We start from the raw sequence: 24,820 nt of genomic DNA, 5'->3' as shown, positions 1-24,820 counted from the left end.
AGCGGCGGGCGTCACATGCACCGCAGCAACAAGAAGCACCAACGACCAACCATCATCGGTGCCCGTGGCACCACTAGCAGTAGCGTGCCGTCGTCGTCGTCGGATTGTTGTGTTCAGCTTACCGCGTGTACACACACATTTAGTGCGAGCGCACAGTTCACGTATCCGTGTATATTATACGTATATACACGCACTGGTATAGTACACATATAATACAGATATACACGCTTGAACACTCGCACGTGGGAGCTCCGAAACGGCGGTGCGCGTTGTTTTTTAATCACATGTTCCGCACCCCTAGTACTTGTGTATTTTTTTACACTTGTCTGATACATTTTGGTGCTGTAAGGTCGTTTCTTGACATCATATACATGTATTAACTGACGTTTTTAAAGATTCGACGTTGTTGTAAAGTTTAAGAGTCAGTGCGCTTCGAAGAATATTTGGTGAAAGTTCTTGCTGTATTAACATTTATTACCTTATTCATACGAAGGACAATAAGCCGGAGGATTAAGTAAGTCAAGTCAAAGTGAGGGAAGAAAGTCTTGAGAGGTGCGTGCAACACGACGGTCCGAGGAATTTTCGTGAGCCGAAAAGGAGAGGGAGATAAGTAAGAAGAGAGGAAAGAAGAAAAGAGCAAAAGGGAGGGAGCGCACGGAGGTTTTCTTTTCAGAGGGAACAACTGCAGCTATATATATATACCATCAGCAGAAGTGTGCAGAGTGTGCATATAATATATAGCGCTCCGTTGCTGCAGCCCGAGCCGTATACCTATACATCAACCTACCTACCTAGCGTTTGTTGGTCCGACAGAAACAGCTGCTTCCGGTGAGTGTACAAGAGTATAATATATTATGTGCTTACTTATTAAAGCCCCCGGAGACGACGAGACTCTCGTTTTCTTGCTCCTTTTTTTTCTGTTGTTAAGCGCGGTGCACGTGACCAGTGCATTGTACACTGCAAGTGCGTATACCTTACGGTGTCAATGAAAAAAAACTCGCGGGAGGATCGGAGCTTGCGCTCTGCACTGCGAAGCGCTCCGGTTTCGTTATAGCGTTTGTCGCGAGAAAGTGTAACAGCACCCCTTGGAAATCTAATCAGGCTGTAACTCGGGCCTTGCGGGGGTGTGTATGGCAGCCTAACAAGGCCCTCGTCGCACCCTCATTCGATCACCGATCGGGTAGTTTAAAAGCACAGTCGCGAAGAAATGGCGCGACAATGCTACTCGTTTAGGGTTCACGGCAAGCTTCGACTGTTTACCTTTGGTGCTCTTATTTTTAGAACGTTGGGGTTTATACGTCCAATTTTTTTTTTTTTTCGGACCGCCCGTGCATGTACTTATCGAGTGTGGCGAGAAAAAAAATATCCCCAAAGCGAAGCAGATACCGAGAATCATTTGTTATACAATTTTTATCTGTAAGTATGTAAACATCAAAATTGTGGTATTTAAAACTAAACCACGTGCGCGTGATAATTATGTAAGGTTGTACCTACACGCTTTGTTTATACAGTACTTGAAAGAGAGTGTATATAATATATATATATAAAGAGCTGCGAGGCCCTCGCTACGATAGGTACTTACATAAATACTCTTGTATGTATGGTAAAGATAAATTTTCGGGGGATCTCTGTTTTTCGTGTGATTACATAGACTCGGCGCATACTTGGACTCGTAAAAAAGATTTCAAACCAACGGGGAATTAAAACGATTTAGCGCTGATAAGAAAAAAAAAAAAAAAAAAAAAAAAAACTATTACACGTTAAATAATTCGTACCTTACGTATCGAAAAAAAGAAAAAAGTAATTTGTCTGCTCTTATCTGTTTTGTTTACATTGAAGGAAAAGACGGAGCATGTGGAGTCGGTGTGGCGTGTGCAAATGATTTATTTTCGACAGTACCTCGCAAAGAGTTGATTATTAACATAACAAAAGACGCTCTCGGAGGGATATCGTGTTTGGGGGAAAAATACCGCTAATTTCGTAGATTTTTAATTTGTTGCACGCTCATGGAAGCGTGTACTGATGCTTTTTATCCAACAAAAGCAGCACAAAATAACTAATTTTTTTTTCTTTCTTCTTTTTCCATCACATTTGTTGCAATGGCAGAAATTATAATGAAACGGTGTGGCAAGTTATTTTTGAAAACAATGAAGCTTTTTATCAATTTGCAAAGTAAATACATGTACACTGTAGATACCGATACACACATGAGAACACCCAAAAGAGAGATAAGCCGCATTGTAACAATTTTGCAAAGATATTTTCGACTGCGCGCCTGATGTGTCCTGACGTCACATTGTTGCACAATTTTTATAAAAAGAACGCCCGTCCTTGGTACATGAAAAATGAACCGGGTAGCACTATTTTTACTAATTAACTTTTATAACTATCTATACCAGCCCAAATTCGCCGAGTCACGTGTCGGCTGCATATATTCGGCTATTGGTACAACAACAACAAAAAAGTAACTTCAATTGGTAAACCCAATGGTTATCGGAAATAAAAAAAAACGCACTTCTGTGCGCATGGACCGACAAAATTAACGAGTGGCCGAGCTATTATAGATAAAATCGGCCGCAGACTCAACATTCGTATAGAGCTCGTCCCGAGCGTTGCGAAATGCCCCCCCTCGTGGCTCCATTACGGATTTGGAGTGACGCCGAAAAAGCACGGAGCCGTATATTATATACATACCAAGCTTTTCCAAAGCTCCTCCCACGCGTTTGCAAGCCCAACAACAAAAAACGTTGGTTTGGTAAACAAAAAGTAATCGTTGGGCAAAATTGCACGTTTGAATCGAGCAGAAATCATAAAAAAAAAAAAAAAAGAAAAAGGATCTCTCGATGATGAAACTCGAAAATTTTCGCCAAAATCATCCTTATTTCCAACCGGAGCAGTATAGCGGTAGTAAATAGTTATATGTGCGAGTCCTTGCCTCTGCCGAGGCGTTTTCGCGCGAGGGGTAAAGAAAGAGACGGGCACGTGTTCCGTCACGACGTCGTGTTTATTAATAAACCCCGCGGTCTGCGCCTCGACAATCTTCACGCTAGCACCAGCAGTTGCACACCATATATATATATATATATATATATATACACGTCCACGACGACTTAGCAGGGGTGCACCTACATATTATACACACATACCCGCGCAAACGTACACACGCGTGCGAGCTTACATGTATTAGCTGTTCTCTTGGCCGTGCCTAAGCTCCCCGTAATATTATATCGTACACTATGCCTCTTGGCTCCGACTCGGGGGGGCCCCACGGAAAGCGATCGCCCGTGCACACCGAGCAGTAGTGGTCCCCCTGGCTTTTATCCCTCCTATGACGCTGAGACGAGCTTTTTTTTTTTTTATTTTATTTTCACGCCGTTTTTTACTTGATTTATTTTTCGGGACTCATCGATCGTTGCCTTTATTACAATTTTTCCTTCATTTTTTTTTGGGTACATTGCACCGTGAAGATTCCCGTAGTTTCAGGGGTACAAAAGTTACCTACATCGTAAATGACTTTCGATGACGCGTTCTGGGTTTTTCACATATACCAAATGCTCAAGGGCACACCTGAACCGACGCAAGCAACTATATGTCTCCAACAATCGGCCGTACCAAAGACATGTCAAAGATAACGCGGCAGCTTCTCAAGAATATACCTATACTTACATGTTTTTCGAATCATACATACATTTCGAAAATTTAAACGTTTTAGCTTTTTAGCCTTCGAAGGGTAGCAAGTAGCTGCTGGAGCATTAGCTTTCAGCAAATAAATCCCTCGCAATGTTTACAATCGTTGAATGTACCTTCAAGTTTATACTGTTACGGTGTATGGTTACAAATCTTAATTTTTACAATTCACGCAACTTTGATGATTTGTTGAGTAAAAACTAGAGTTTTTACAAAATACATGGCACGACAAGGCATTCCTTGCCAAAAGCGAAGAAATAGCACAAAAAGAGGAAGAATCACCGATGGACGGATTATTACCCGCGTTCTATATATGTATATGACACGGTTGCAGGCCTCACACAGCAGCTACATATTATACACTTGCGCAGAAAGAGAGAAAACTGCGAGCCAGGCAACGGAGCAGAGGCGTCGTGGCTCTATTTATAGAGAAATTTTGTCGAGTTTTGCGCTAACTCGTGTGGCGGTATATACGTATCCCACTCCGGGCTCTTTATTTTCATTTCGGAAACTCACGCGCGCCCCGGTCTTTTCCCCCGACTCGCTGGATATAACATATAAATGTATATACGTATGTCTGCCGAGATGGTACGCGCGGCTCTTTGGTTTGTCCGACGAGCCACTTTGTACTGCGTGTTTAAAAAAGCACACGGCGTCGCGCCCGAGCTTTCGGACGATCGGGAGAGCTTGCAAGGACTGTGTGTGTCGTACGCGAGGGATTTTTAACGATTTTTCTTACTTTGCCACTTTATGTACACGTGCATCCATGAAGTGATTATAAAGTAATCCACCCATCTATACAGTTTGTCTCAAACTGAGGTATATGCAATAGAAAAAAAAAAATCACTTTATATTATAGTACACCGTAAATTGCAAGTACTAAGTTGTGCTCATAGGTTATTTTTACAATATTTCGCACGGTGTTTTTTTTACCACTCAAATAAGGAGGAAAAATTTCCTAAGGAGTACACTTTCGATTAACAGTTCCCAAACACATTAGTTTCATTTTTTAATTTTTTTCCCCATTCGAAAAGATGATACGACGCGAACAACTGATGTGTGCACAAAAACGAGAAGTAAAAAGTATAAGGGCCCCTCCTCGGTGTGTACATCGATAAATCAAGGATTTTCCTCTCCCCTCCGACTGTTTCATCCCCTATACCATATATACCCGTGGTGGTGCAGCTTCGAAGCCTCATCACCATCTCTTTTGGCCGATCTCGTTCCACCGTGCACATAACATGTACGTATACTCCATGTCGCATATTATACACTGTATAGGTATAGTACTAGTAGGTATAACATGAAACAAAAGGGAGGCCCCTCGCTGAAAATGTGTATACTATACATATATATGTATAACGGGCCCCGGCCGCGATGACGACAACGAGTTTTTGCCCTCTCGCCCTTCCTTCCCTCCCTCCGTCCTCTCGCTTCCCCTGCAGCCTTTTAAGCCACGTACGTGTGCACAAAATAATACCCGCGTTCACGTGTAGTACATATTTATTATGTACATGTGCAGCATTGTACAGGACAGAATAAGGGAGGGCACCACCGGTTTTTCTGCACCGACCCGCAGCTGCTGTCGGACCGACTTTGGGGGACCTAACGACGGTGAACCTACACACGTACAATATATGCATCACCTCTTCTCCGATCACTGTGTTGATACATACATATGTATATATATACATTGGTTACCAACAGCAGCTCCCTCCTCTTTCTCTCCTTTGGGCTCGTCGCCACGGGGTGTTGGAGCGGAGGGGCAAAGGGCCTCATGTAGCCCTTTTTTTTCCCCTCACTCTCAAGTGCACCAAACATTTTTGAATTTTTCAGACGTTGAACAGTAAATTTGCCCTCTCCCTACTTCATTGTCGTGTGTATGTTTTTTGGGCATCATCGGTATAATTAAATGTTACGCGCGATTAATCGTACAAGTTTTTTCATGGCTCGAGAGGCTCGTAAGATAGGTGTGACTCGTAGAGTACGTTCTCACGTCTTTGGGACGGATTTGTTCATCCCTCAAAATGCACCGCAGTAAAAACCTTGCCCTTTTACTTCACCTTCCTAAAAATTTGCGTAAAAAAAAAAAATCGCACTAACGATCCTTGGATAAAAAAATACCGATTATATTTCAGGGGTTGTTGGTGATTGTTAAAAATCGGCACCGCATTCGATTCATCGCGATTGCACAGAATTTCCAAAATGAGCGCCAACTCGGGTAATATTCTACCGCCATGAGTTCGAGCGAAAGCTACCTGTTTCGGTATTGTACAAGTGATGGGCTCCGCTAAAGCAGGTATACAACAGAAACAGTGCCCGAGGTCCACATCGTATACTTCTCGAAAAACAATACCAGTACCAGCATTCGTGACAGCGTCGAAAGGTTGCCCTTCGCTACGTGTTGGATCATTTCGTATACAAGTATAGGTAGTACATATGTATATACAACCAGCCGGCAGATGCAGCCATGTCACGTCTGCACGATGGACCGTAAACTAGAGACTCTATATATATTACATCCATATAGGCAAATACACACACACACACATATATACATAAATATTAGCCACCCGAGAGTCATGAGTTAGGGGCGCAGCCAAAAAAGCGCGGGCCTTTTGCACGTACTCTTGCGACCGCTACCCCATATCCCCACTGCAGAGAGCGTAAGCCGGTCAAACAACCCGAGGGGCCCATTTGGAGGATTTGCGCGCGCCGGCGACTACGTATACTGCAGTGTATACCGTTGCGAGGCGAACAATGGGACCCCAGGTGAGCGGTAAAAACGAGGGTAAAAGCATAAAAGATACGGAGAGAGGGTGTGTACGTGCCTGCTTATACATACACACACACGCGCACGCACACACAACCGTACAGATGTTTATGTAGGTTACACGCAGAGTGAAAGACAGAGAGGGAGACAAGAGTTTTGGCCTCCCCTGAAACTCTCGTGAGTCAAACCCCACTGCGACAGAGAGATGGGCTGTAACGGTTGAGCGTATGGGGCACGCAGGGTTGGAAAACGCTGCAACGCATTGTGCTATGTATATACCCATACGGCGTGCAGCAGTTTTCTATTTCCTTTCTCCAGTCAATGACCTCGAATTTTCTGTGCCCTCCCCTCCTCCTGCCCTTCGTCATCTCTCTTTCCCTGCAGTTGTCGGTGGTGTAAAAATGACGGGGGGACCGAGCGCGTTGCAGAAAAGCAATTTTGAAAACGCGAGGGTGCACGAGGGGCGAGAAAATTCGATGCTGCGCCACGCGTGAAACTATACATACATACACGAATGTGTGCCCCGTGTGTGTCTATATTACTATTATTTATAAAATAAGGGTCGATTGCCCGATTCCCCTTTTTCCGCTCTCTTCCATATAGGTCCTTGTATCCTATACATTTGTCATACTCGTATTTAATGTGTTACTATCTCTCCTTTTTCCTCCCTTTGTCTCCTTTTGCGTGCTGTGCGACGATAGTTGGGTAATTTTCAGCTAAGAATTTTTCACGGACTTTTCGAGCCATTGATAAAATACTGCAATAGTTAAAAGACCTCCAAGTCTGCATCTTAAGTCGCATGGAGTTTTTTGGGAGTCTCTGATGGATTTTCAAGTTTTTTTTTGAAAATGGCAAGAGCCTCGAGACTCTTGTGATTTTGCGGAAAAAATCGAGGCCTTTGGGTTTGTCAAGAGAATGTATCGGAAAAATAAACACCGCATTTCCTCTGTTTTCAGATCGACGAGCGCAAAACAAAAGGCCTATAGCAGCTCGTAGTACCACCTCGCGAGTGCTACGACTCGGCGCTAAGCAGTAGCAGTGAATAATCAGCCAACAACAGAGAGCTGGAGGCAAGCATCGCGTACGGCCGAGGCGGCGAAATAGGCAGCGAACTGTTGAGGATGCTGATGCCGAGCGCCGCGGGCCTGGCTCCCAATCCCGAGGACCTGGTCACGGGCCTGGGCGCCCTGGCCGGTGCCACGCCTCAGCAGAAGGACACCACGTGGACGAAGCTCTTCGTCGGTGGGCTGCCCTACCACACGACCGACAAGAGCCTCAGGGAGCACTTCAACGTTTACGGCGACATTGAGGAGGCAGTCGTCATTACCGATCGGCAGACCGGCAAGAGCAGGGGATATGGATTCGTAAGTTGGTTCATGCTCTCAATGGTTTTTTACTCTATTGGCGTTTTTTTTTTTTCTTCCTTCCTCCTTTCGTGTTTTTTTTTTTTTTTTTTTTTTCACGTTTTTTCCATTGGTTGAACAATTGGTGGGTTGGTACAAGGATTTTTTCTTTTTGTTTCCGAGTGGGCTTTTGTCGTTTTATTTTTGTTTTTGATGTGGTATAGACTCGGAGATTAATTTATTGTTGTTGTTTTCTCTTTTCTTTTTAGTTGAGACTTTTATCAGTATATTTTGTGGTTTTTTTTTTCTTTTTTTTTTTTTTTTTCCCTACTGACGCTTTATTTGTTGTTGGAAGTTGTGCGACTCTTTGTCGATTATTGGTGTCACGATTGTTAATGATTTCCATTAATTTACATGTTTTTCTGTTACTTCCCTGGATTGTTTAACTTTTTTTTTTATTCGCGGTCCCACTCATTTTTCCCCACTTGTATACATTGACGTACGCTTGCATTGCCTCGTAGAGCTCAATCGCGGAAGGAAAAAGATAAAAAAAATTATACCTGTACAAATGAGCCTAGCTGTGGTAAACAATCTACAACTTTAAGTTTGACTCGCGTGAGGAGGATACGAAAGGGAAGCCAACCTGTTTGCAGATACCTTCTTATCGCTGTAGCGAGGGGACTTTTTACGCTTCTGTTGTGATGATAATAATACCGGTCGTAAAGGCTTTGAACGTGAGAAAGCATTCGCACACATATGTGTTTTCGTTGTACTAGTCGATGTGTATTTTTTTTGTCGCGCAAACTATACGTTATTTTGTTAAAAAGAAAAATTCAATTATGAATAATCATCGATAAGGGAGATAAGTACATAACAAGAGTAGTAAAACGATGGCTGAGAGTATGAGGAGTGTGTCGTTAATAAAGCGATGCCCTTCTGGTTGTGTGCACTCCAGGTGATCATGGGTGACAGGCCAGCAGCGGAGCGAGCCTGTAAGGACCCGAACCCCATAATCGACGGCCGCAAGGCTAACGTCAATCTGGCGATACTCGGCGCCAAGCCTCGTGGCAACCTACAAACGGGTGAGTTTACCTTTTGCTTTTTTTTTTACCAATTTACTAACTCTTTTTTTCCCTCTCTCTCTCAAAGCTCGTATATCTTTCCATCAGCTTCGACGCCTGGGATCACTTTCGTCACTAAATTTTCCCGGGTGTCGAAGCTTGGATGGTATTGTTTCGAGTTTGTTTGCTCTGGAGTGAAAAAATTGATATCTTGGCATGTTTACGTAGACGATTTTTATCACGTTTGAAGAGTTCAGACGATCAATTCGATTTCATCAAATAAATAAATAAATAAATAATGTTTGTCCACGTGGATCGGATGGTACCGGGGGAGACAGGTTTTTGACCCTACTACTCTGGGATTTTTGCACCTTGTCTTACGAGCGCCTTCAGCTTCACGAAAAACATTAAATATAAATAAACAAATATACGACAAGTATATCTCTGTACGAAACTTTTTTTTTTTATTTGATGAAACTCTTACGTTTTGCACATGTTGATGATTTTACGCTAAAAGTAACGATACTAAGGAGGACTAATAATTTATTTACCGTTGTTGAATTTGTGTTTGTGTTTGTGTGTGCGAGTGTATGATATTACAACAGGTGCTTAGCATTTTATCTTTTGTCGCTTCGAGCTTTGAAAAAACATTTTGCGTTCTACTTTTGCATCCATTGTCACGTTTATTTTCATCTTTTTTACGTTTGCACAAACGTCAATGCAAAGACTTATTGCCTCGAATCGTATACACGTTGACCGTTGGATGACAAATGGTCAAAGGCCGATCCAAATCAGAGTAATAATTAACACCATGTGCCAGAAGTATCGAAACAGACACAGCGATACTGTATGGACGGCAGAGGGTGTAAATTTAGAAACTACTTTGTGAAACGCGACTGAGTAAACAACCATTAAGAAAAGCTCCAATAAGCCACGAAACCTGCACCTAAAACCATCGGTTGGAGCTTAAAGTATAAAAATATGGTCCCTCGCAAGGCGGGAGGGTTTCCGAAATTCTCGACGTTTCGAAAAACTCTCGTGTATCAAAACACGACTATACTACAACGAGACTGTCAAACGCGGAAAATAAAATCATCAAAAGAAACGCAAGATTTACGAACGCGGGACGAGTTGTACCTAAAAACGCCCTCGTTATTTCTGATGGATCGATCGGTAGAGCAGCTGTTGCCACTCGATGTCGCTGTTGCGTTTGAGGTTTTATTTAAAAAGTCGCCCACACGTTTGATCAAACGACTGCCAAAATGGCCATTAGTGCTTGCGCGACCTGTCGGATGTATGTACACATTATAATCTTTTATTTTCGACTGTCACCGAAAGACGCGCCATGACGATTATTGCAACGCGTTGTCGATGCAACGTCGAATATCTTTGCTCTCGGAAGATCGATGCAACGATAAAGAACAAAGAACTTTGGTAAAAAAAACTCCGGAGTTGCAAGTAAGCGTATTTCGGTCCTAAAGTCACGGGCGCGTAACGGTGAGTCGCGTCGCGCTAAAATACAGCGATGCGCAATGAATTTCGCGAGCCGTTTTTCCACCCCCCCCCCCTGGGCGGGACTCGGGCCAAAATACTGTTTCTCTGTCGCTTGCGCGTCTTCTTCTTGCGCTTTTTTATCCCGAATCACTGCTGTGCCGCGATGTTGTTTCGTTTTGTCTGCTTCGCGGCGCTGTTTTCGCCCTTAGTTCTAAAATTGCACGCTCGGCTCTCATCCGTACTTATGTACCATATGTTATCATTATTATTATTACGCGTAGCGCACTTTGGCCATGCATGACTGGAGTATTTTTTCAGCGTGTTTCGGAAGGTGTTTTTATTCTTACAGAAATTACCTTTGGAGCATTGATTCATTGGCAGGTCGAGTGTTGTTGATCGGGAGGTTTTTTGTTTTTACTTAAAATCGTTTATCGAGCATTGTATTTTTTTCATGATAACATTCTCTTTCGTACAGTATACTTTATGCATCGGAAAACAAATGTAGGCCCAAACATATCACGTGCTTTTTAATAAAAAATCTAATTTTTAATTAGCGTAAATATCTGAAAAGGAAGCTTCACTTGATCCTTGTAGAATATTTTTGTACGTACAATAAATTGGGACGATAATTCGAGGATAATATGAAATGACCATTAAGGTTAGCGTTGAAAATCAATCATAAGAATAATTTTCATCAGTTAAAAATATTTTCTTCCGTATTGAAATGACAAATGACAGCAGATAAACAATAGTTGTTGCCCGTTGAAAGAACGATGTACGATATTGGTGAGGCGAGAGATGTGTAAATCGATACTTGAGCACACTATGAGAGCGTTAAAAACAAATAATTAAAACAAATGCTCCAAGAGCGAACTGCATGCAATGATTTTCTTTGTTATTTTCATTTGCAGCCTTCCCGTTTGCCGCTGGCATTCGCGCCGGATATCCCACAGTTCTACCAGGACAGTACGGGTGAGTCTCTTTTACGAAGAAACAGAACAAATGACATTATTTTTATATTTACGTTTTTTTTTTTTTTTTTTTTTTTTCACAAGAGAAGACGAGAAATTACGAAAAATCCTTACCCATCATTATTACTCTATATTTTGTGGAATACTTATGCCTCAATGTTTTTCAAAATTCACATTCTGTACTATACTTCTATTTCTTTTGTTTTTTTTTTTTTTCTTTTTTTTTCAGAGAGCGCACAAGTACATTATTTATGTTTTACCTATGAATATTCGTACACGTACATGTGTTTATGTATTTAAATATTTTAAAACTTTATTCCCTACATGAATTTCTTATCTTTTTTTCATGAACTAAACATCAGCGCTCACAATTTTCATTTGTATATATTTCTCCATTTTATTTTGAAAATTCCTGGCACATCAGTGCAAAAAAAAAAAAAAAAAAAAAAATCAATCACTAGAGGTAGTAAAAATTATTGTGGAGTCTTGATTAGAAAAATCTCACAAATGTGTATCATGTATGACATTTCAGCATCCTGATGAATCTCGGGAGGCGCGTTACCTGAAAGAGCTCTAGCAAAGCCAGATTAATTAAAAGTGATATCAGGCTGGTGTGATGAGCGCAATAAAATGAGAATAAAAAAAAAGAAAGAGAGAAAGAAAGAATAAGACAAAAGTGTTGACAAAAGAAAAAGTGAGGGCGGGGAGAGGGAGAGGATAATGTCGCGGCACACGCACACGTAATACGAAGCCAAGAAGTACCTACGTACGAATACGTCACAATATTTATGTATTTTTTACTCTCCGTGTTTTTGTAATATGCCTTACTTTTTTTTTTACTTTTTTTCGTTTTATAATTATTGCAGTTTCTTTACTAGTTGTGAGAGAATCGTGGTTTATAGTTTTTTTTTTGGTTGTGTTTTTTGTTCATTTATTCGTTTTTTTTTCTTCTTTGTTCACGTTGTTTACTATTTTCTTATTTTTTTATTATTTTTTTTTTTTACATGAAGTGGTGGTTGATTGGTACGTAATTCGACTACTACGATAACTCGTATACTTGACTTTTTGAAATGATTGACATGTTGTTGAGAGACTTTGAATTTGTTTGTTTCTATTTTGTTGAAAACTGTTTCTTTTTTTTTTCATGTTTTTCTTTTCTTGATCTTCTGTTACCTTTTTATCTTAAATTTTTTTCTTACGTTTTACTTTTCGTTGTTCATATGTCACATTATTATTATTTATTTGATCAATCTTTCTAATACTACAATAACGATTTAACAATAATAGTAATGAATTAATGGCAGTAATAATAATATTATTAATAAATTTGATTAACAAAGGCGGCCTTGTATTAACGGGGTTGGGAAACTTTTTATGCGTAACAACGTAGATGTATTTGAAAAAAAAAAAAAAAATTTATCACCTGCTGTGTCAATAACCAATCGATCATTGGCGTCTATATCGCTGAAGTATACATATATAATATCATTGTTTTACAAAACTCAAGGGCCGTCAAAAGTATACAATTTCATGAGACGTACAACTTTTATCACATAACATATCCGACGAGAACATACAATTATGGCGAAACCCTTAAATTTTGGAAAGCAATTACCTCTCCGTTTATTACTTTACAACTTTATCTGTCGTACGGAGTCTTTTTTGCCTACTGTAATCATCATCATCTGCTACTCTCTCTCTGATTATCAATAACTTCACTAGTACTTGTTACGTATATTTTAAAAATTTATTTTCCATCTATACCATGTGTATTCACTACTTTTGTCACTTGCATCACGAACTATTATACTATACTCACGTGTTTTGTTTTTTTTTTTTTTTTTTTTTTTTTTTCATTAGATACCTATTGTATACCATGCGTGTCACACATCAGTAGTAATCATTCGCTTTTTTTTGTCACGTAGAGTGCTTCGACGGATTGTTTGTGTGTGTGTGAGTTTGGTTTTTTTTTTTTTTTTAATTTTACAAGTGTATACACACCACACGCTGCATCTCGTGGGCATCTCGTTATACCCCACCCCCTTCGTGTCCATATCTGCCTGTCAGAGCCCACGTCGACGCAACAAGAGGACGTAAGAGAGCGCGTATAGCTCTTGCCTTTGCTCGTACTTATCGAGAGTCTAGACTTTTTCTCCTTTTGATTTGTTTCGATATAGGTATACCCGTATACTCGTACATCGGGGCAACGGACCTCACCGAATTAGAAACATCGCAGACCCACATGCACCCGCAAAGAGAGAGGGATGAGTGGCATCGCCTGTACTTACGGGGACGATAGCGCCGGTGCATTAATTTTTCAGTGCGCGCCTGTCCCTCTCCTTCGGCCCGTCGCCGGCCCGGATCGATTTTATCGCCGAGCTTTCCTTTTTTGCTTCCTCCCTTACGGGCCACCACTTTCGACGCGTGCCCCCCGACTTCTATACCCTTTCTCCAACTTGTTTCCTATTTTCTTCGCTACTTTCTTTCCCCCTCTTTTGGGGGGGTTTTTTTTGTTTGCAATCATTGGGGACCCTCATAACTTTGTTTGCGAACAGTAGGTCACAAGGTGGGTTTTTTTTTCTCTCTTCCAGAACACCCCGACAATGATCGAAATTGCACTGATATTTTATTCAAACAAAAAATTGGTTCGACAATCGATTCGGTGCATTTGGTGAGGTGTAACTTTGAACCAGTTTCTCGCTTTTTTCCCCCCCCCCAAGAGATCGATGCGACAACATCCCAGTAACGAATTATCGCAATTGCATGTTTTCGTAAAAACACGAGTGGACGAGTAAAACGAAATTTTTCGCGTTCATCCCTCGATTGCCGATCTCAAAAATCGAGGAGTAAATGGATACGACAAGCGCAGATAAAAGAAGAAGCCGGCCTGATGAGGAGAAAAGCGATCGATCGATCGGGCGCACGTATGAATTTTATACACGTGTACATATACATATATATATACATCGGCATTGTGACCTACAAAAGTGTGTCCGAGGCGCTTCTCGTGCACACACATGCTCGTATGAATTCGTCGCCGCGACAGAGCCAATAGCTATATTTCCCTTGGCGTGTACGTACGCCCCCGCCCCCTTGCTTTACTTCCCCATACCTGTGCGACGCGTGGCCACGAACATAATTCGAGGTGGGCGAGATAAGGCTAACCATTAATGATTAATAATAACCGGTGCTGTTTGTGTGTATGTGTGTGTGTGTGTGTGTGCGTGTTCGGGTGAAAGGCTTCAAATGTACCCTCATTTGTGTGTACTCGTTGGTGTCGCTCTTGGTGTTGTAATTTTCTTTATTTAACTACTTTTCTTTTTTTATTGGTGTTGTACGTTTTTGGTTTTTTTACTTTCTTGGTAACACTAATGGGTCAGTGTGCAATGGAATCGCACCTCTGGGTAGGCTATACTCTATCCGTTTGAAACACCCCTTCGGGCAAATAATTTTACCTCTGATCCAAAGTTTAATTGGGGAAAAAAAAAAGAATTGTCCAGTCTAATCTGAGTATAGCCGAGTACACCCACGCGTGTAGGTTCAGGTAAAACAAAAGCCTCGAGCGAGTGTCTCTGGAATGATCGCGTAAATTTTTTTTTTATAGGTGAAAAGGTAAGCACTCGGCGATTCTAGTAAAATACCAACATCCGAAACAGCTGTATACAGAGCGTGCGAGCTCAACGAACCCAGCCCTGGTAACAGACGTATGATCCCCCTGCTTTTCGGAAGAGGCACATCGGAGGCTCCAACAAAAATAACGCCGCGCGCCAGCATAAATCAGTCCCCCTCCGTTTGCTCGTACGAGAAAAGCAACCAAAAGAGACGGAAACGAAAGAAAGAGAACGGGAAATCCCTCCCGCGTGACAAATAAAAAAAAAAAAAAAAAACACATCGCGAGTCTCTCATCTATATGGTGTCCCCCCGCAAGCTCATTAGGGCACGAAATCGGCACTTTGAGGGCGTGAATTATTAATAAGTGCGAGACAGTGGGCTCGTTTAGTTTTGCGCGAAAAGGCCCCTCAAAGATATCGAGAGATCGGCGTAGTAACTCAACACGGGCCGAGGAGTGTATAGGTTTAACATCTCTGGCATCACGGCAAAAGTCTCGCGAGAGGATGAGGCTCTGGCTGCGGTCCAGCTATGCCGTGGCTTTATTTAGCCGCCACCTGTCCCTGCCGTGTCAAGCTCTCTCTCTCTCGGGACGCTCTGCTTCTTTTTTTTTTTTTTTTTTTGTCTTACACCGCGCGTCCGAGAAGAGAGCATAGCACAAGACTGCACTCTACGCACGTCCGTCTGTTTTTCTCGCATTGTCCTACAGTACGGCCGAGATGCCTATACCAGCGGAAGAGCGAGCGAGCGAGCCAACAAACTTTAAGAGCGCTCGCGTCTCGTGCTAGGAGTGCGCTTGTATGCTCAAGTGGAAGAACCGAGCCTCGTTTTTTTTTTCTTTTTTCATTTTATTTGATGGAGATAACGGGACATCATAGAAGAAGCCACGCGTGTCTTTTTTTTTCCCCCTCAATTTATGTTCAATTTGCAAGAGACACCTGACTTTGGTTTACCCACGGGTAATTTGTAACAGCGCGACACCACCTGCGAGTATTTCGAAACGTGCCGCGGGGGATGGAAGGGTCGCAACAATGCCCGACCGAAAATAATAAAAGTTTCGTCATTCCGCGCAACGAGACAAACACGCGGGTGTATATACAGCACGCAGTGGCCAACCGATCTGATCTTGTCCTTGGCGATGCCCGTATACACGAGAGCGGAGCCGAGCCAAAATCTTCCAACGCGGGTATCGAAGCTATAAAGAACATGCGCGCCCGGGTCTCGATCAACTGCCAAAGTGACCATACAGAAGAATATGTTTTTTATTTGTTTACTGCGCTCACGATTTTGCCTTTGGCTTATTTCCCCCCCAACCCTCCCGGTTTGGCTAGGACAATACCGATCAATTTGTTCTATCTTTCAGCTATGGTCGTAAAAAAAAAACAAAAAAAAACAAATAAAACTCGATCGTTTAGTTATTTTAATCGCTCGAAACACCGAATAAAAGCTACCTTCCGCGAGGCCACCGTACATTATCTCGGCGCCTTATCTCGATTTCTCTCCTCTACGGCCTTGGGCCCCGATGTAAATGTATATTTGCACCTCATTGAAATACATCAACACGTAAGGTGAAAAAAAAAAGAAGCATCAATTTGAAGCGGTGCGGATATTACAATTGGAATAACTGTCGATTGAAACGAAAAGACGCGTAATTATCGTTGCCGTGTAAAACGAAATGGTGGTGGTGAAGGTCGAGCGAGAGAGGGAAATCGCGAGCAGCTTATCTGTGAGGCCGCTGGAGGAGGAGGAGGAAGAGGGTGTGAACGCTGGGTCGACACGAGAGAGGGTCGATTGGAGGGCCCGTGGGGAGGGATAGGGGGCGTAGGAAGCCGCCCGGCGAGCGCCCGGATTGGCGGATCATCCCATTGGATTATCCTCGCGCGCCGGCGCACCTCCGCAAGCCCTGCGACACGCCGACGCGAAAGCTCATCGTCATCCCGCGAGCTGCCCTCCCGTGTGTATGTATATGTGACGCGTACCCTCGCCATTACCTCGCTGAACTGTGTTTGCAGCGCGCGAAAAAGGAGAGGGAGGGAGATTTTTGGGGGTGCCATTTGTTCGCCCGGATTTCTCGCGGTGATCCGCCATGGGTGCGATGAACGGGTACCGCAAGCTCGAGTTTGTGTGGCACTTGTTTGTCGTTTGACGACAATTTTATGAAATTGAATGGCAAAAGGGAGCTTTTGTTTCAGCGAACAAGATCGAGCTTGCACGTCGATTCGAAGTAATGAAAAAAATGGCCATTATATCCCATGTATATAAATACCCGTTGGCCGATATGCTCGTACCTTCTATTCATTATCGGAGTGCTATTCAGCGCGCAATCCACTTACAGAGAGGGAAACGCGATTGTAGGGGAAAAAAAAGAAAGTCACGCGTGAACGATGGAAAAAAAAAGACATCGGTGACACCTCATCCACGCAAATGCGCTTAAATTACAGTACGAGGTATGCCTACGTAGCGATTACCAGCGACAATGTCACTTTAGGCGCTTGTAAAAATTGTACACGGGGGGGGAGGGATGAACGTGTAGGAACTGTACACCCACACCACTGGAACACGCGTGTGTGCTTTCTAATCGCGTAATAATTTATCAGCCGCGCGCAGGTGTGCTCGTCGCTGTCGGGACACACCGTACACGCGAAAGTACCGCCGAGTCACCCTCGAGGACAACAAGGCGAAAGGGGAAGAGCAGGTCGTGGTTTTTTTTTGTACATGGATGGAAATTTCCATAGATTATTATATTTATTTTACAGCACGATCCGCGTCAATTGTCAGGTGAAACGTCTTACCAAGATCTCCTCTTCGTGTAGCGGCCCGAAGCCGAAAAGCCCGCGACTCCTCTGGCGAACAAAATAAAATAAACTTCCGAAGCGGACTGTAGCGGCTGGTAGCTGTACAGCGCGCGTTCGCAGAAAAGCCTAATGGGTCGCGTCGAGCGAGCCTATATTGAGTAGACGGGCACGGGTGAATTAGCAGCTCGGCTGTCGTCCTTACTCGCGGGGACGGCTCCCTGGAAAAAAAAGGGGTCGCGCTCGGTGGGACACGCGCTCGCGCGAGCACGAGATCGTTATCGAGGCTATAGCCGCAAGTGCTCCCGTGGTCACTTTGCGACGGAAATTGAGGGGTGACGGCCTAGTAGGAAGGAAGGAAGGAAGGAAACAACTCGACGACGATGACCCTTGGGGCTGGGAAATCGGCAATATATCGGAGCTTTGATTTCCCGATAAGGATAGGCGCGCGCGTGTTGTTATTACGCCGTGACGCATATTTGTCAGTTACACGGCTCATACACGTGCATTGAAAAAAAAAAAAGTAAGCTTTTGCCGATTGGTATCGCGTTCGTATAAGCCGAATGGCTGATAGTGTCCATCGATACACGCGAGCGATTTTCGTGTCCGGGTAGAGCACAGTGGCGGGAAATCGAATGAAGTATGCAAAAACGGTGGGTGGGTGGATGTATGAACGTATGTGTATACGTAATGGGGAGCCCAGCTCGGCCGGGGAGTGTAACCTTCGAAAGACCGCGGAGACACGCGAGCCATCCATAATGCAGACGACGAGCGCCAAGATGCAACGGAAAGATAAATTCGATCGGAGGAGGAGGAGGTGGAACGGGACACGCGTGTGCATCGGAAGGATAAACGGGAATTTTGCTGCTAGCAATTTTTTTTTCTTTTACATTTATTATCCATCGGTTTAAGGTATTGCCCTTTGATTCTGTAGATTTTCCAAACGCCGACTCGTAACAGTTCCAGAGTTTTGGGAAAAATCGGTATGGTTTTAGAGAAACAGTTAACGAATCGGCAAGTGCTGGCTGCTCATTGACCGATCGGTTGATCTAAAAAAAAAAAACTCCCGAAATTTTGTGGTCCGACAGTACGAGTAACACACTTGGGGTCGCAGGATATGGAAAAAGAGGTAGAAAAAAACAGAACATCACGTGTGTGCGAGCCCATCGTGTGTCCGAGCTACGTGGTATCGATTGAAGCCTGGCTACGGCCAGCGGGTAACCCGCGCTAGTTCGTCCGCGCGATCGATTCACTCGCAGACCAGAAATGGACACGACGACGCGAGACACAAAGAGTTCAGGGCTATTTTCCCGGGAAAATCGGTTACCCGTACGTGCGTCCTGCGCTAGATTGTAGGTGACTGCATGGCCGTTGAGATGGGAAACGTCAAACACGCCCGCGCGACATGAGGTTGACAATTTTCTTTTTTTTTTTTTAGATATCGATTGGTGACTGGCAAGTGTTTGCTCGGTAATTGTTGCGATGAGTGAAAAGCGCTTCCGAAAGGGTCGAGCGATCGGGGGTTCGGATAGACACACGCGTCGTGTGGTTCTGTTTTTGGAAATCGTACCATTCATCTTTTTTTCTTTGTTTTTTTTTGTTTTTTATCATTTCCATCATATTGGATGGGCGGTTAACGTGCAAGCTCACCTAACGCTGTCTAATATTTAATGCGTAGAATATCATTTGCGATAGTTGAATGTATTTGTATTAACGTTTGAAATGGCGTTTTTATACAAAATCCATGGCCACTTGTAACTGGTTAACTTGTAACTTGTGCTCGTTGTTACCAGATATTGATTATAATTAACCCTTTTATTTAAATGTTTTCTAACAAGTAATTGAGTTACCTTACGGGGTATCCCCAAAAATAAACGAAACTTGCCCTGTAATCCAAATAACAAAAAAAAAAAAAAAAAAAAAAAAAATGGATACCAAGAGGTTGCCAGAGGGTACCAGCATAAAAGACCCTTAAAGTGCACACAAGTGTTTACTGGAATTATACATTTTGGTCCTGCCTGTTGTAATATTTATCGCGATTTGAAGGTACTAACGTTGGTGTTAGATAATCGTGTGCCGTGTGCCGTGTGCCGACAAGTATTTATATTCATGCAGTACCTACACGTTTGTCGTTGGTTTGCTGTTTCTTGGTTTCTTTTCTTTTTTGTTTCTTCTTTTTTGTCTCCTTTTTTTCTTTGGTACTTTTAATTTCTGTTACTTGGCGACTTATTCGGACTTCTTTGATTGTTTTGTAACTCGCCTATCACTCAGTGTTTTTTATTTTTATTTTTTTTTTACTGATAATTTCTATTTTTGCCATTTTTTTCCTTTGGTTCTTTTAAAAATAAAACATGCAAAGGAGCGTCGATCGCACGGCCGATTTCCACAGTCAAGCTTAAACCTAGTTGCGCTTTGGTGTAATAACACGCATTTCCCGTCCCTTTCCCACCTTTATTTTCCCTCGCGTGGCTCCCTTCTGCTTGAACAATGTACAGTAAATTGTGGTTTGCACAAAAAGACACTTTTACCAGAGAAATGATCCCAATAAAAAATGATGTGTTTTCACTGGAAGACCTGGTGAAATCCGGCCACGATCGACACATCCCTCGCATCGCTCTTTCACTAAAACCCACGTGCTCTGTTAATTGTTGGGGATGGACATTGTTGAAAATGTTGACAAATTTAAAGGAAAAAAAAAAAAAAAAACAAATGTCCACTCAACATCAATTCATAGAGATCATCATGAGCCCTGAAACCCTTTTTCCCCCACGTAAAACAAGATGAAACAACGAAGCCACATCCTTTAACGAGGCACTTTGTGAATTCAACGACGTCGACCTCGGGTGTTGTTATTTTCCAGAGTTCCACCGGGCTACGTGTACCAGACACCCTACCTCGCGGCAGCGGCCCCGGGTAGCCTGGTGTCCCTGCCCTCGGCCACCCAGTTGAGCCATGCAGCCGCCGTAGCCGCGGCCTCCCAGTTCTACGAGTACCACAACGCAGCCGCCGCAGCGGCCACCTACCCGACGACCTCGTACAACTTCGCCGAGGCGTACCCGTACACGAGCGCAGCGGCAGCCGGTATGTCCCCCCTGAAGGTGGCAGCCAAGGCGCCCGAGCCCGCCCAGCTGATCAACCACGCTGGCCCGGTCAGATTGTCCGGGCCTCAGGCTCACCTCCACCACCACCACTACCAGCAGCAGCAGCACCAACAGCATCAACAGCAGCAACAGCAACAACACCACCAGAGCAACGGCAGCCCGAACGCCCTGCTCATGCACCACCGGCTCGAGAAGACGCTCTTGCCGCAGGCGTGTCTTCTGCCATCCGTGCTGCGCGGCAACGGTAGCACACACTATAGCCAGCTCTATCTCTAACTCTATTCTATCGCGTATACATATTTATTATTTATTTTCTCTCCTCTTTTTTTTTTTTTTTTTTCGTTTATTTATTGACACAGTTTTTCTTTCTTTTTTTTTTTTTTTTTTTTTTTTCCGCGCGACGTTTACTTACGGAGTCGACGGTTTCTTCTTTTTCCTTATTCGGTTCACTTGCTCAGCTGTAGCTTGGTAGCTTTATAGTTTTCGAGACAAATGCCAAATACAATCTTTCTACACAACAAGACGACGTTTGTGGGGTTACTTTTTTTTTTTTTTTTTTTTTCAGTGAAAAATCGCCCAAACAACTCAAAAACGCAGAAACTTTTTTAGAATCTTATTCGTAATTTGGGCCGTTTTTTACCATTTTAATAAATTCTCGATTCTTACGAGAGTCGGCCTTTTGTACATGCTCAAAGATTCCTGGGATATTGTGTTTTTCCTTCTTTTGCCTGGATTTTTCTTCCATGGTTCTCGCTGTACACGGTTTTATTTTGAAAAAAATTTAGAATCAATATACCTTTTGTTCTTTCATAGTATAATTACATAAAAATGGCTCTTTTTACCGATTTAATACGTTGATGTTGAAGGGAGTTTTGAAGGGCGAGAGACCTCTTTCTTTTCTTTAGTAGCTGGATTGAATATTTACACAGAGTACCTATACCGTAATACATACATGTAAAATCATTACATCACACCAGGATTGAATTTTTCAATTACATTATTTTCTTTGCATTTTTTTGGCAAAATAATTGGGTACAAAAGTTTTGTTTACCGAATCGTAAAAATAAAGGGCCATTCAAAATTATTAGTTGGTAATTTTATGTTAAGGTAATATTTTTTTTTCTGCATGCATTTTTTTGCACGGTATACAGATATCAGTAATGTTTTGCCAATATATATATAACGTTGGGAAGCATGACATGGGTGTAATTATTTTTTGCAATTTTTCAATGACATTTTTCACGTCAATTCTTAACATTTTAAACACGTATCACGCGTTGTGAAGGTTGCATTTTTATAGCGGAATACAGTTTTTTTTTTTTTTTTTCTTTTTAAATTTTATAGTTCATTTTTGCCAAGAACGCAAGTAGCATGTGCATTTTGAAAATTCAAGGAAACAAACTAAAACAGAATTTCCGAAGGAATATCTCATCTCTCCCCCTTCGCTAATTAAAAAACATTTATTATTACATAAAACCACAAGCATTTGTCCCCCGACGACATAATTTTTGTATAATTTAAAATATCACCAATTCGCCATATACTTTCCACGAGCTTGTCAATCGCGTGACGCAGACACTAATACGCAAGTAGTTTCCTAAAGGACAGAAGAAAAATAAAATAAAATATATAAAGAAGACTCCGTTTTGCATGCTTAAACGAACACATGATACGTACAATTTTTTTTTCTTTTATGCGCAAAGTTCACTGCTGCGCCACACGCATTAGAATATCATATACTTATCTGCTCCTCCCGGGATCTCGCCTGCCTGGCCCTCTGTTGTTGCTGTTGTTGTTGTTGTTGTTGTGGTGGTGGTGGCGGTAAAACAAAATCTGTCTGTACAACAATTATTACTCGATGAGCTCCCCGTGGGCTCATTCTCTTATGCTGCATATGTTATATACTTTTCATATGTCCTGCTATCCGTTCTCAATGTGAAAAAAAAAAAAAAAAAAAAAAATTGTATAGCAACAATCACCCCTTGAAATAAATTCAGACGTAATAACCACTCTCGAACGAGAGCACGTAGGGTCTGTGATTTAGTAAATTATACACATCACATAGAGGCTGGATATGCAGGACGATTGGCGAAGAGAGGGAGAGAGAGAGTAGTTTTTTTACATTTGACAAAAAGAAATAAAGACACCGCGAAAATAAAGTAAAAAAAAAAAAAAAAAAAACGCGATCGTATCTCGCACCTTTGCTTTGCTTCAGTTGGATACCTCTGTGTAGGTACACGCGCGCACTTTTTCGCATATTATATCGCAAAGGCTGCACGTGCTCGTGTGAACGTGTATATATTTATTTATTTTATACTTTACACACGTTTTTGTATGCGTAGACATTTATTTTCATATTATTTTCATTTACGTAGATTTAATGTTTTTTCTCATTTTCTCGATCAATGGGTTATCCATGTTTAACGTACTAATGGCATTGTTGCAATTATCGATAATAGCATTCGTAGTTTGGTTTCAATTTTTTTTTTTTTTTTTTTTATTGTCTTCCACACCGATACGGAAGAAATTGATTCTCTCTTTGGTGCGGGATGAGGGGGAAAAAAAAAAAACTCATCAAGCTTGTGCTCTCTATTCCTCTCGTCGTGTTTTCATTACTGTTACAATCATTACCATTATTGTGACAGTTTTCATTTGGATAGGCGACAGTAACGTGTCAATGGTACCATACACGTGAGTATGAAAATTGAAAGTTCTGTTAATCAGGTCAACGCGAGCGCGTGCGTTATGGAAAATTATTATTCCACCGGTCTGCTGATAAAAACGTTACTGTCGCTGGGTCGAAGAAAAATCCATTTCGTATAACAATCAATGAGAAACTTCTGGCTCATTATCAACAAACGAAATTGAACGTAACTCAATTTGCTTTGCACAAATATTATAATTGGCCACTTGTGGCGCGATAAGGTGTCGCATGAGCCACGCTGTTTCGTTTGTTCTTGTTACAATTTTTACGCTCTCGATGAAATTTTGGATTTTTCCGCGGCACCAAATGAATCGAGGGAAAAAAAAAAAAAAAAAAAACAGCTCCCTCAAATAAGGGCCTCGTACTAATGACTCTCCGTTCGACCGATTTCAGCGAACGCCGCAGCAGCGAGCTACGTGACACCGTACACGTATGCGGCACTTCCCGGAGCAGCGGGTCTGCCGGCAGCAGCGACAGCCGCAGGCGCCGCCTTCCCTGGGCTTCCCTACCAGACGACGCCCCAGGAGGCGAGGCTCCAGTAAACGCGTCGACCGACCCTCCACCACCCCCTGGAAGATTCGCCACGTTCGAAGATACCTGAAGCCTCACTGTCTCCGGGAGGCTCGCTCTTCTTTCAACTTCACGAAGATGATGATGATAATAATGAGCGCACCTTTCACCGATGCCATAGGTTTTTTAAACGACGAGTTTTTATTGTTGATGTATAACATTTTTAAAAAATTTGACGATCATTCGCGTTGACGACAAGGGGATTGAATTTTAACTCGCGTGACGAATTTTTCATTGACATCGGTTATGACGGGAGATGATTTTTTTTATCGAAGATCGGTTGGGACAGTGGTGGAGTTTCGATGCCTCGTTGTTATCTGTGCTCACGAGTATGTTGTAACCATTGGATCTTTCAAAGATCGAAAATTCAATTGTGAAAGGGAGCGATAAAATGTGAAATGAAGGAAACAAAACAAAAAAAATAACAAGTTCACTATCGCGACTCGGGAGACCAATCTCGTATGTAGTCTTATACACGTAGCATGCAGTATAAAATATATTTCTCTCGTGCCTTATCTGATCTCTCCGACTCTATTTTATACTTACTTTCCTTAACACGAATATCAGAGCGAGAGTCAGATGGTGTATCTTTGCACACAACGAAGCACAAAGGAGCAAAGTAAAGTCGCATGAATTATATACATACGTATACATGTTGAAGAAAAACCCGAGTCGCGGGATTGCGCGTGAACGCCTCCCAAAGACAAATATAGAT

At 42.5% G+C, this 24,820-nt stretch overlaps 1 protein-coding gene across 1 annotated transcript; it reads left to right on the top strand.

The window, feature by feature from the left end:
* The first annotated feature begins 50 nt into the window (after positions 1 to 50).
* On the top strand, positions 51 to 24,530 carry LOC106643745 (uncharacterized). Its single transcript, XM_089595698.1, has 6 exons — positions 51 to 828; positions 7,417 to 7,824; positions 8,759 to 8,885; positions 11,270 to 11,330; positions 20,591 to 21,075; positions 23,929 to 24,530. The coding sequence occupies exons 2-6, from the start codon at positions 7,582 to 7,584 to the stop codon at positions 24,075 to 24,077; spliced, it is 1,065 nt and encodes a 354-aa protein (XP_089451824.1). The 5' UTR covers positions 51 to 828; positions 7,417 to 7,581; the 3' UTR covers positions 24,078 to 24,530.
* The last annotated feature ends 290 nt before the right edge of the window (positions 24,531 to 24,820 follow it).

This window comes from Copidosoma floridanum, unplaced genomic scaffold (assembly GCF_036245765.1).
Source record: "Copidosoma floridanum isolate Cflo_tuat_1 unplaced genomic scaffold, Cflo_Japanese_pri ptg000001l, whole genome shotgun sequence".
NCBI classification, from domain to species: domain Eukaryota; kingdom Metazoa; phylum Arthropoda; class Insecta; order Hymenoptera; family Encyrtidae; genus Copidosoma; species Copidosoma floridanum.
This window is presented reverse-complemented; position numbering and strand designations above follow the sequence as displayed.

Excerpts from the sequence above, each read along its gene's own strand:
- LOC106643745 (XM_089595698.1), top strand. The coding sequence starts at position 7,582 with ATGCTGATGCCGAGCGCCGCGGGCCTGGCTCCCAATCCCGAGGACCTG. Across the intron at positions 8,886-11,269 it reads TCGTGGCAACCTACAAACGG|CCTTCCCGTTTGCCGCTGGC; the intron begins GTGAGTTTACCT and ends TTTCATTTGCAG. Across the intron at positions 21,076-23,928 it reads ATCCGTGCTGCGCGGCAACG|CGAACGCCGCAGCAGCGAGC; the intron begins GTAGCACACACT and ends GACCGATTTCAG.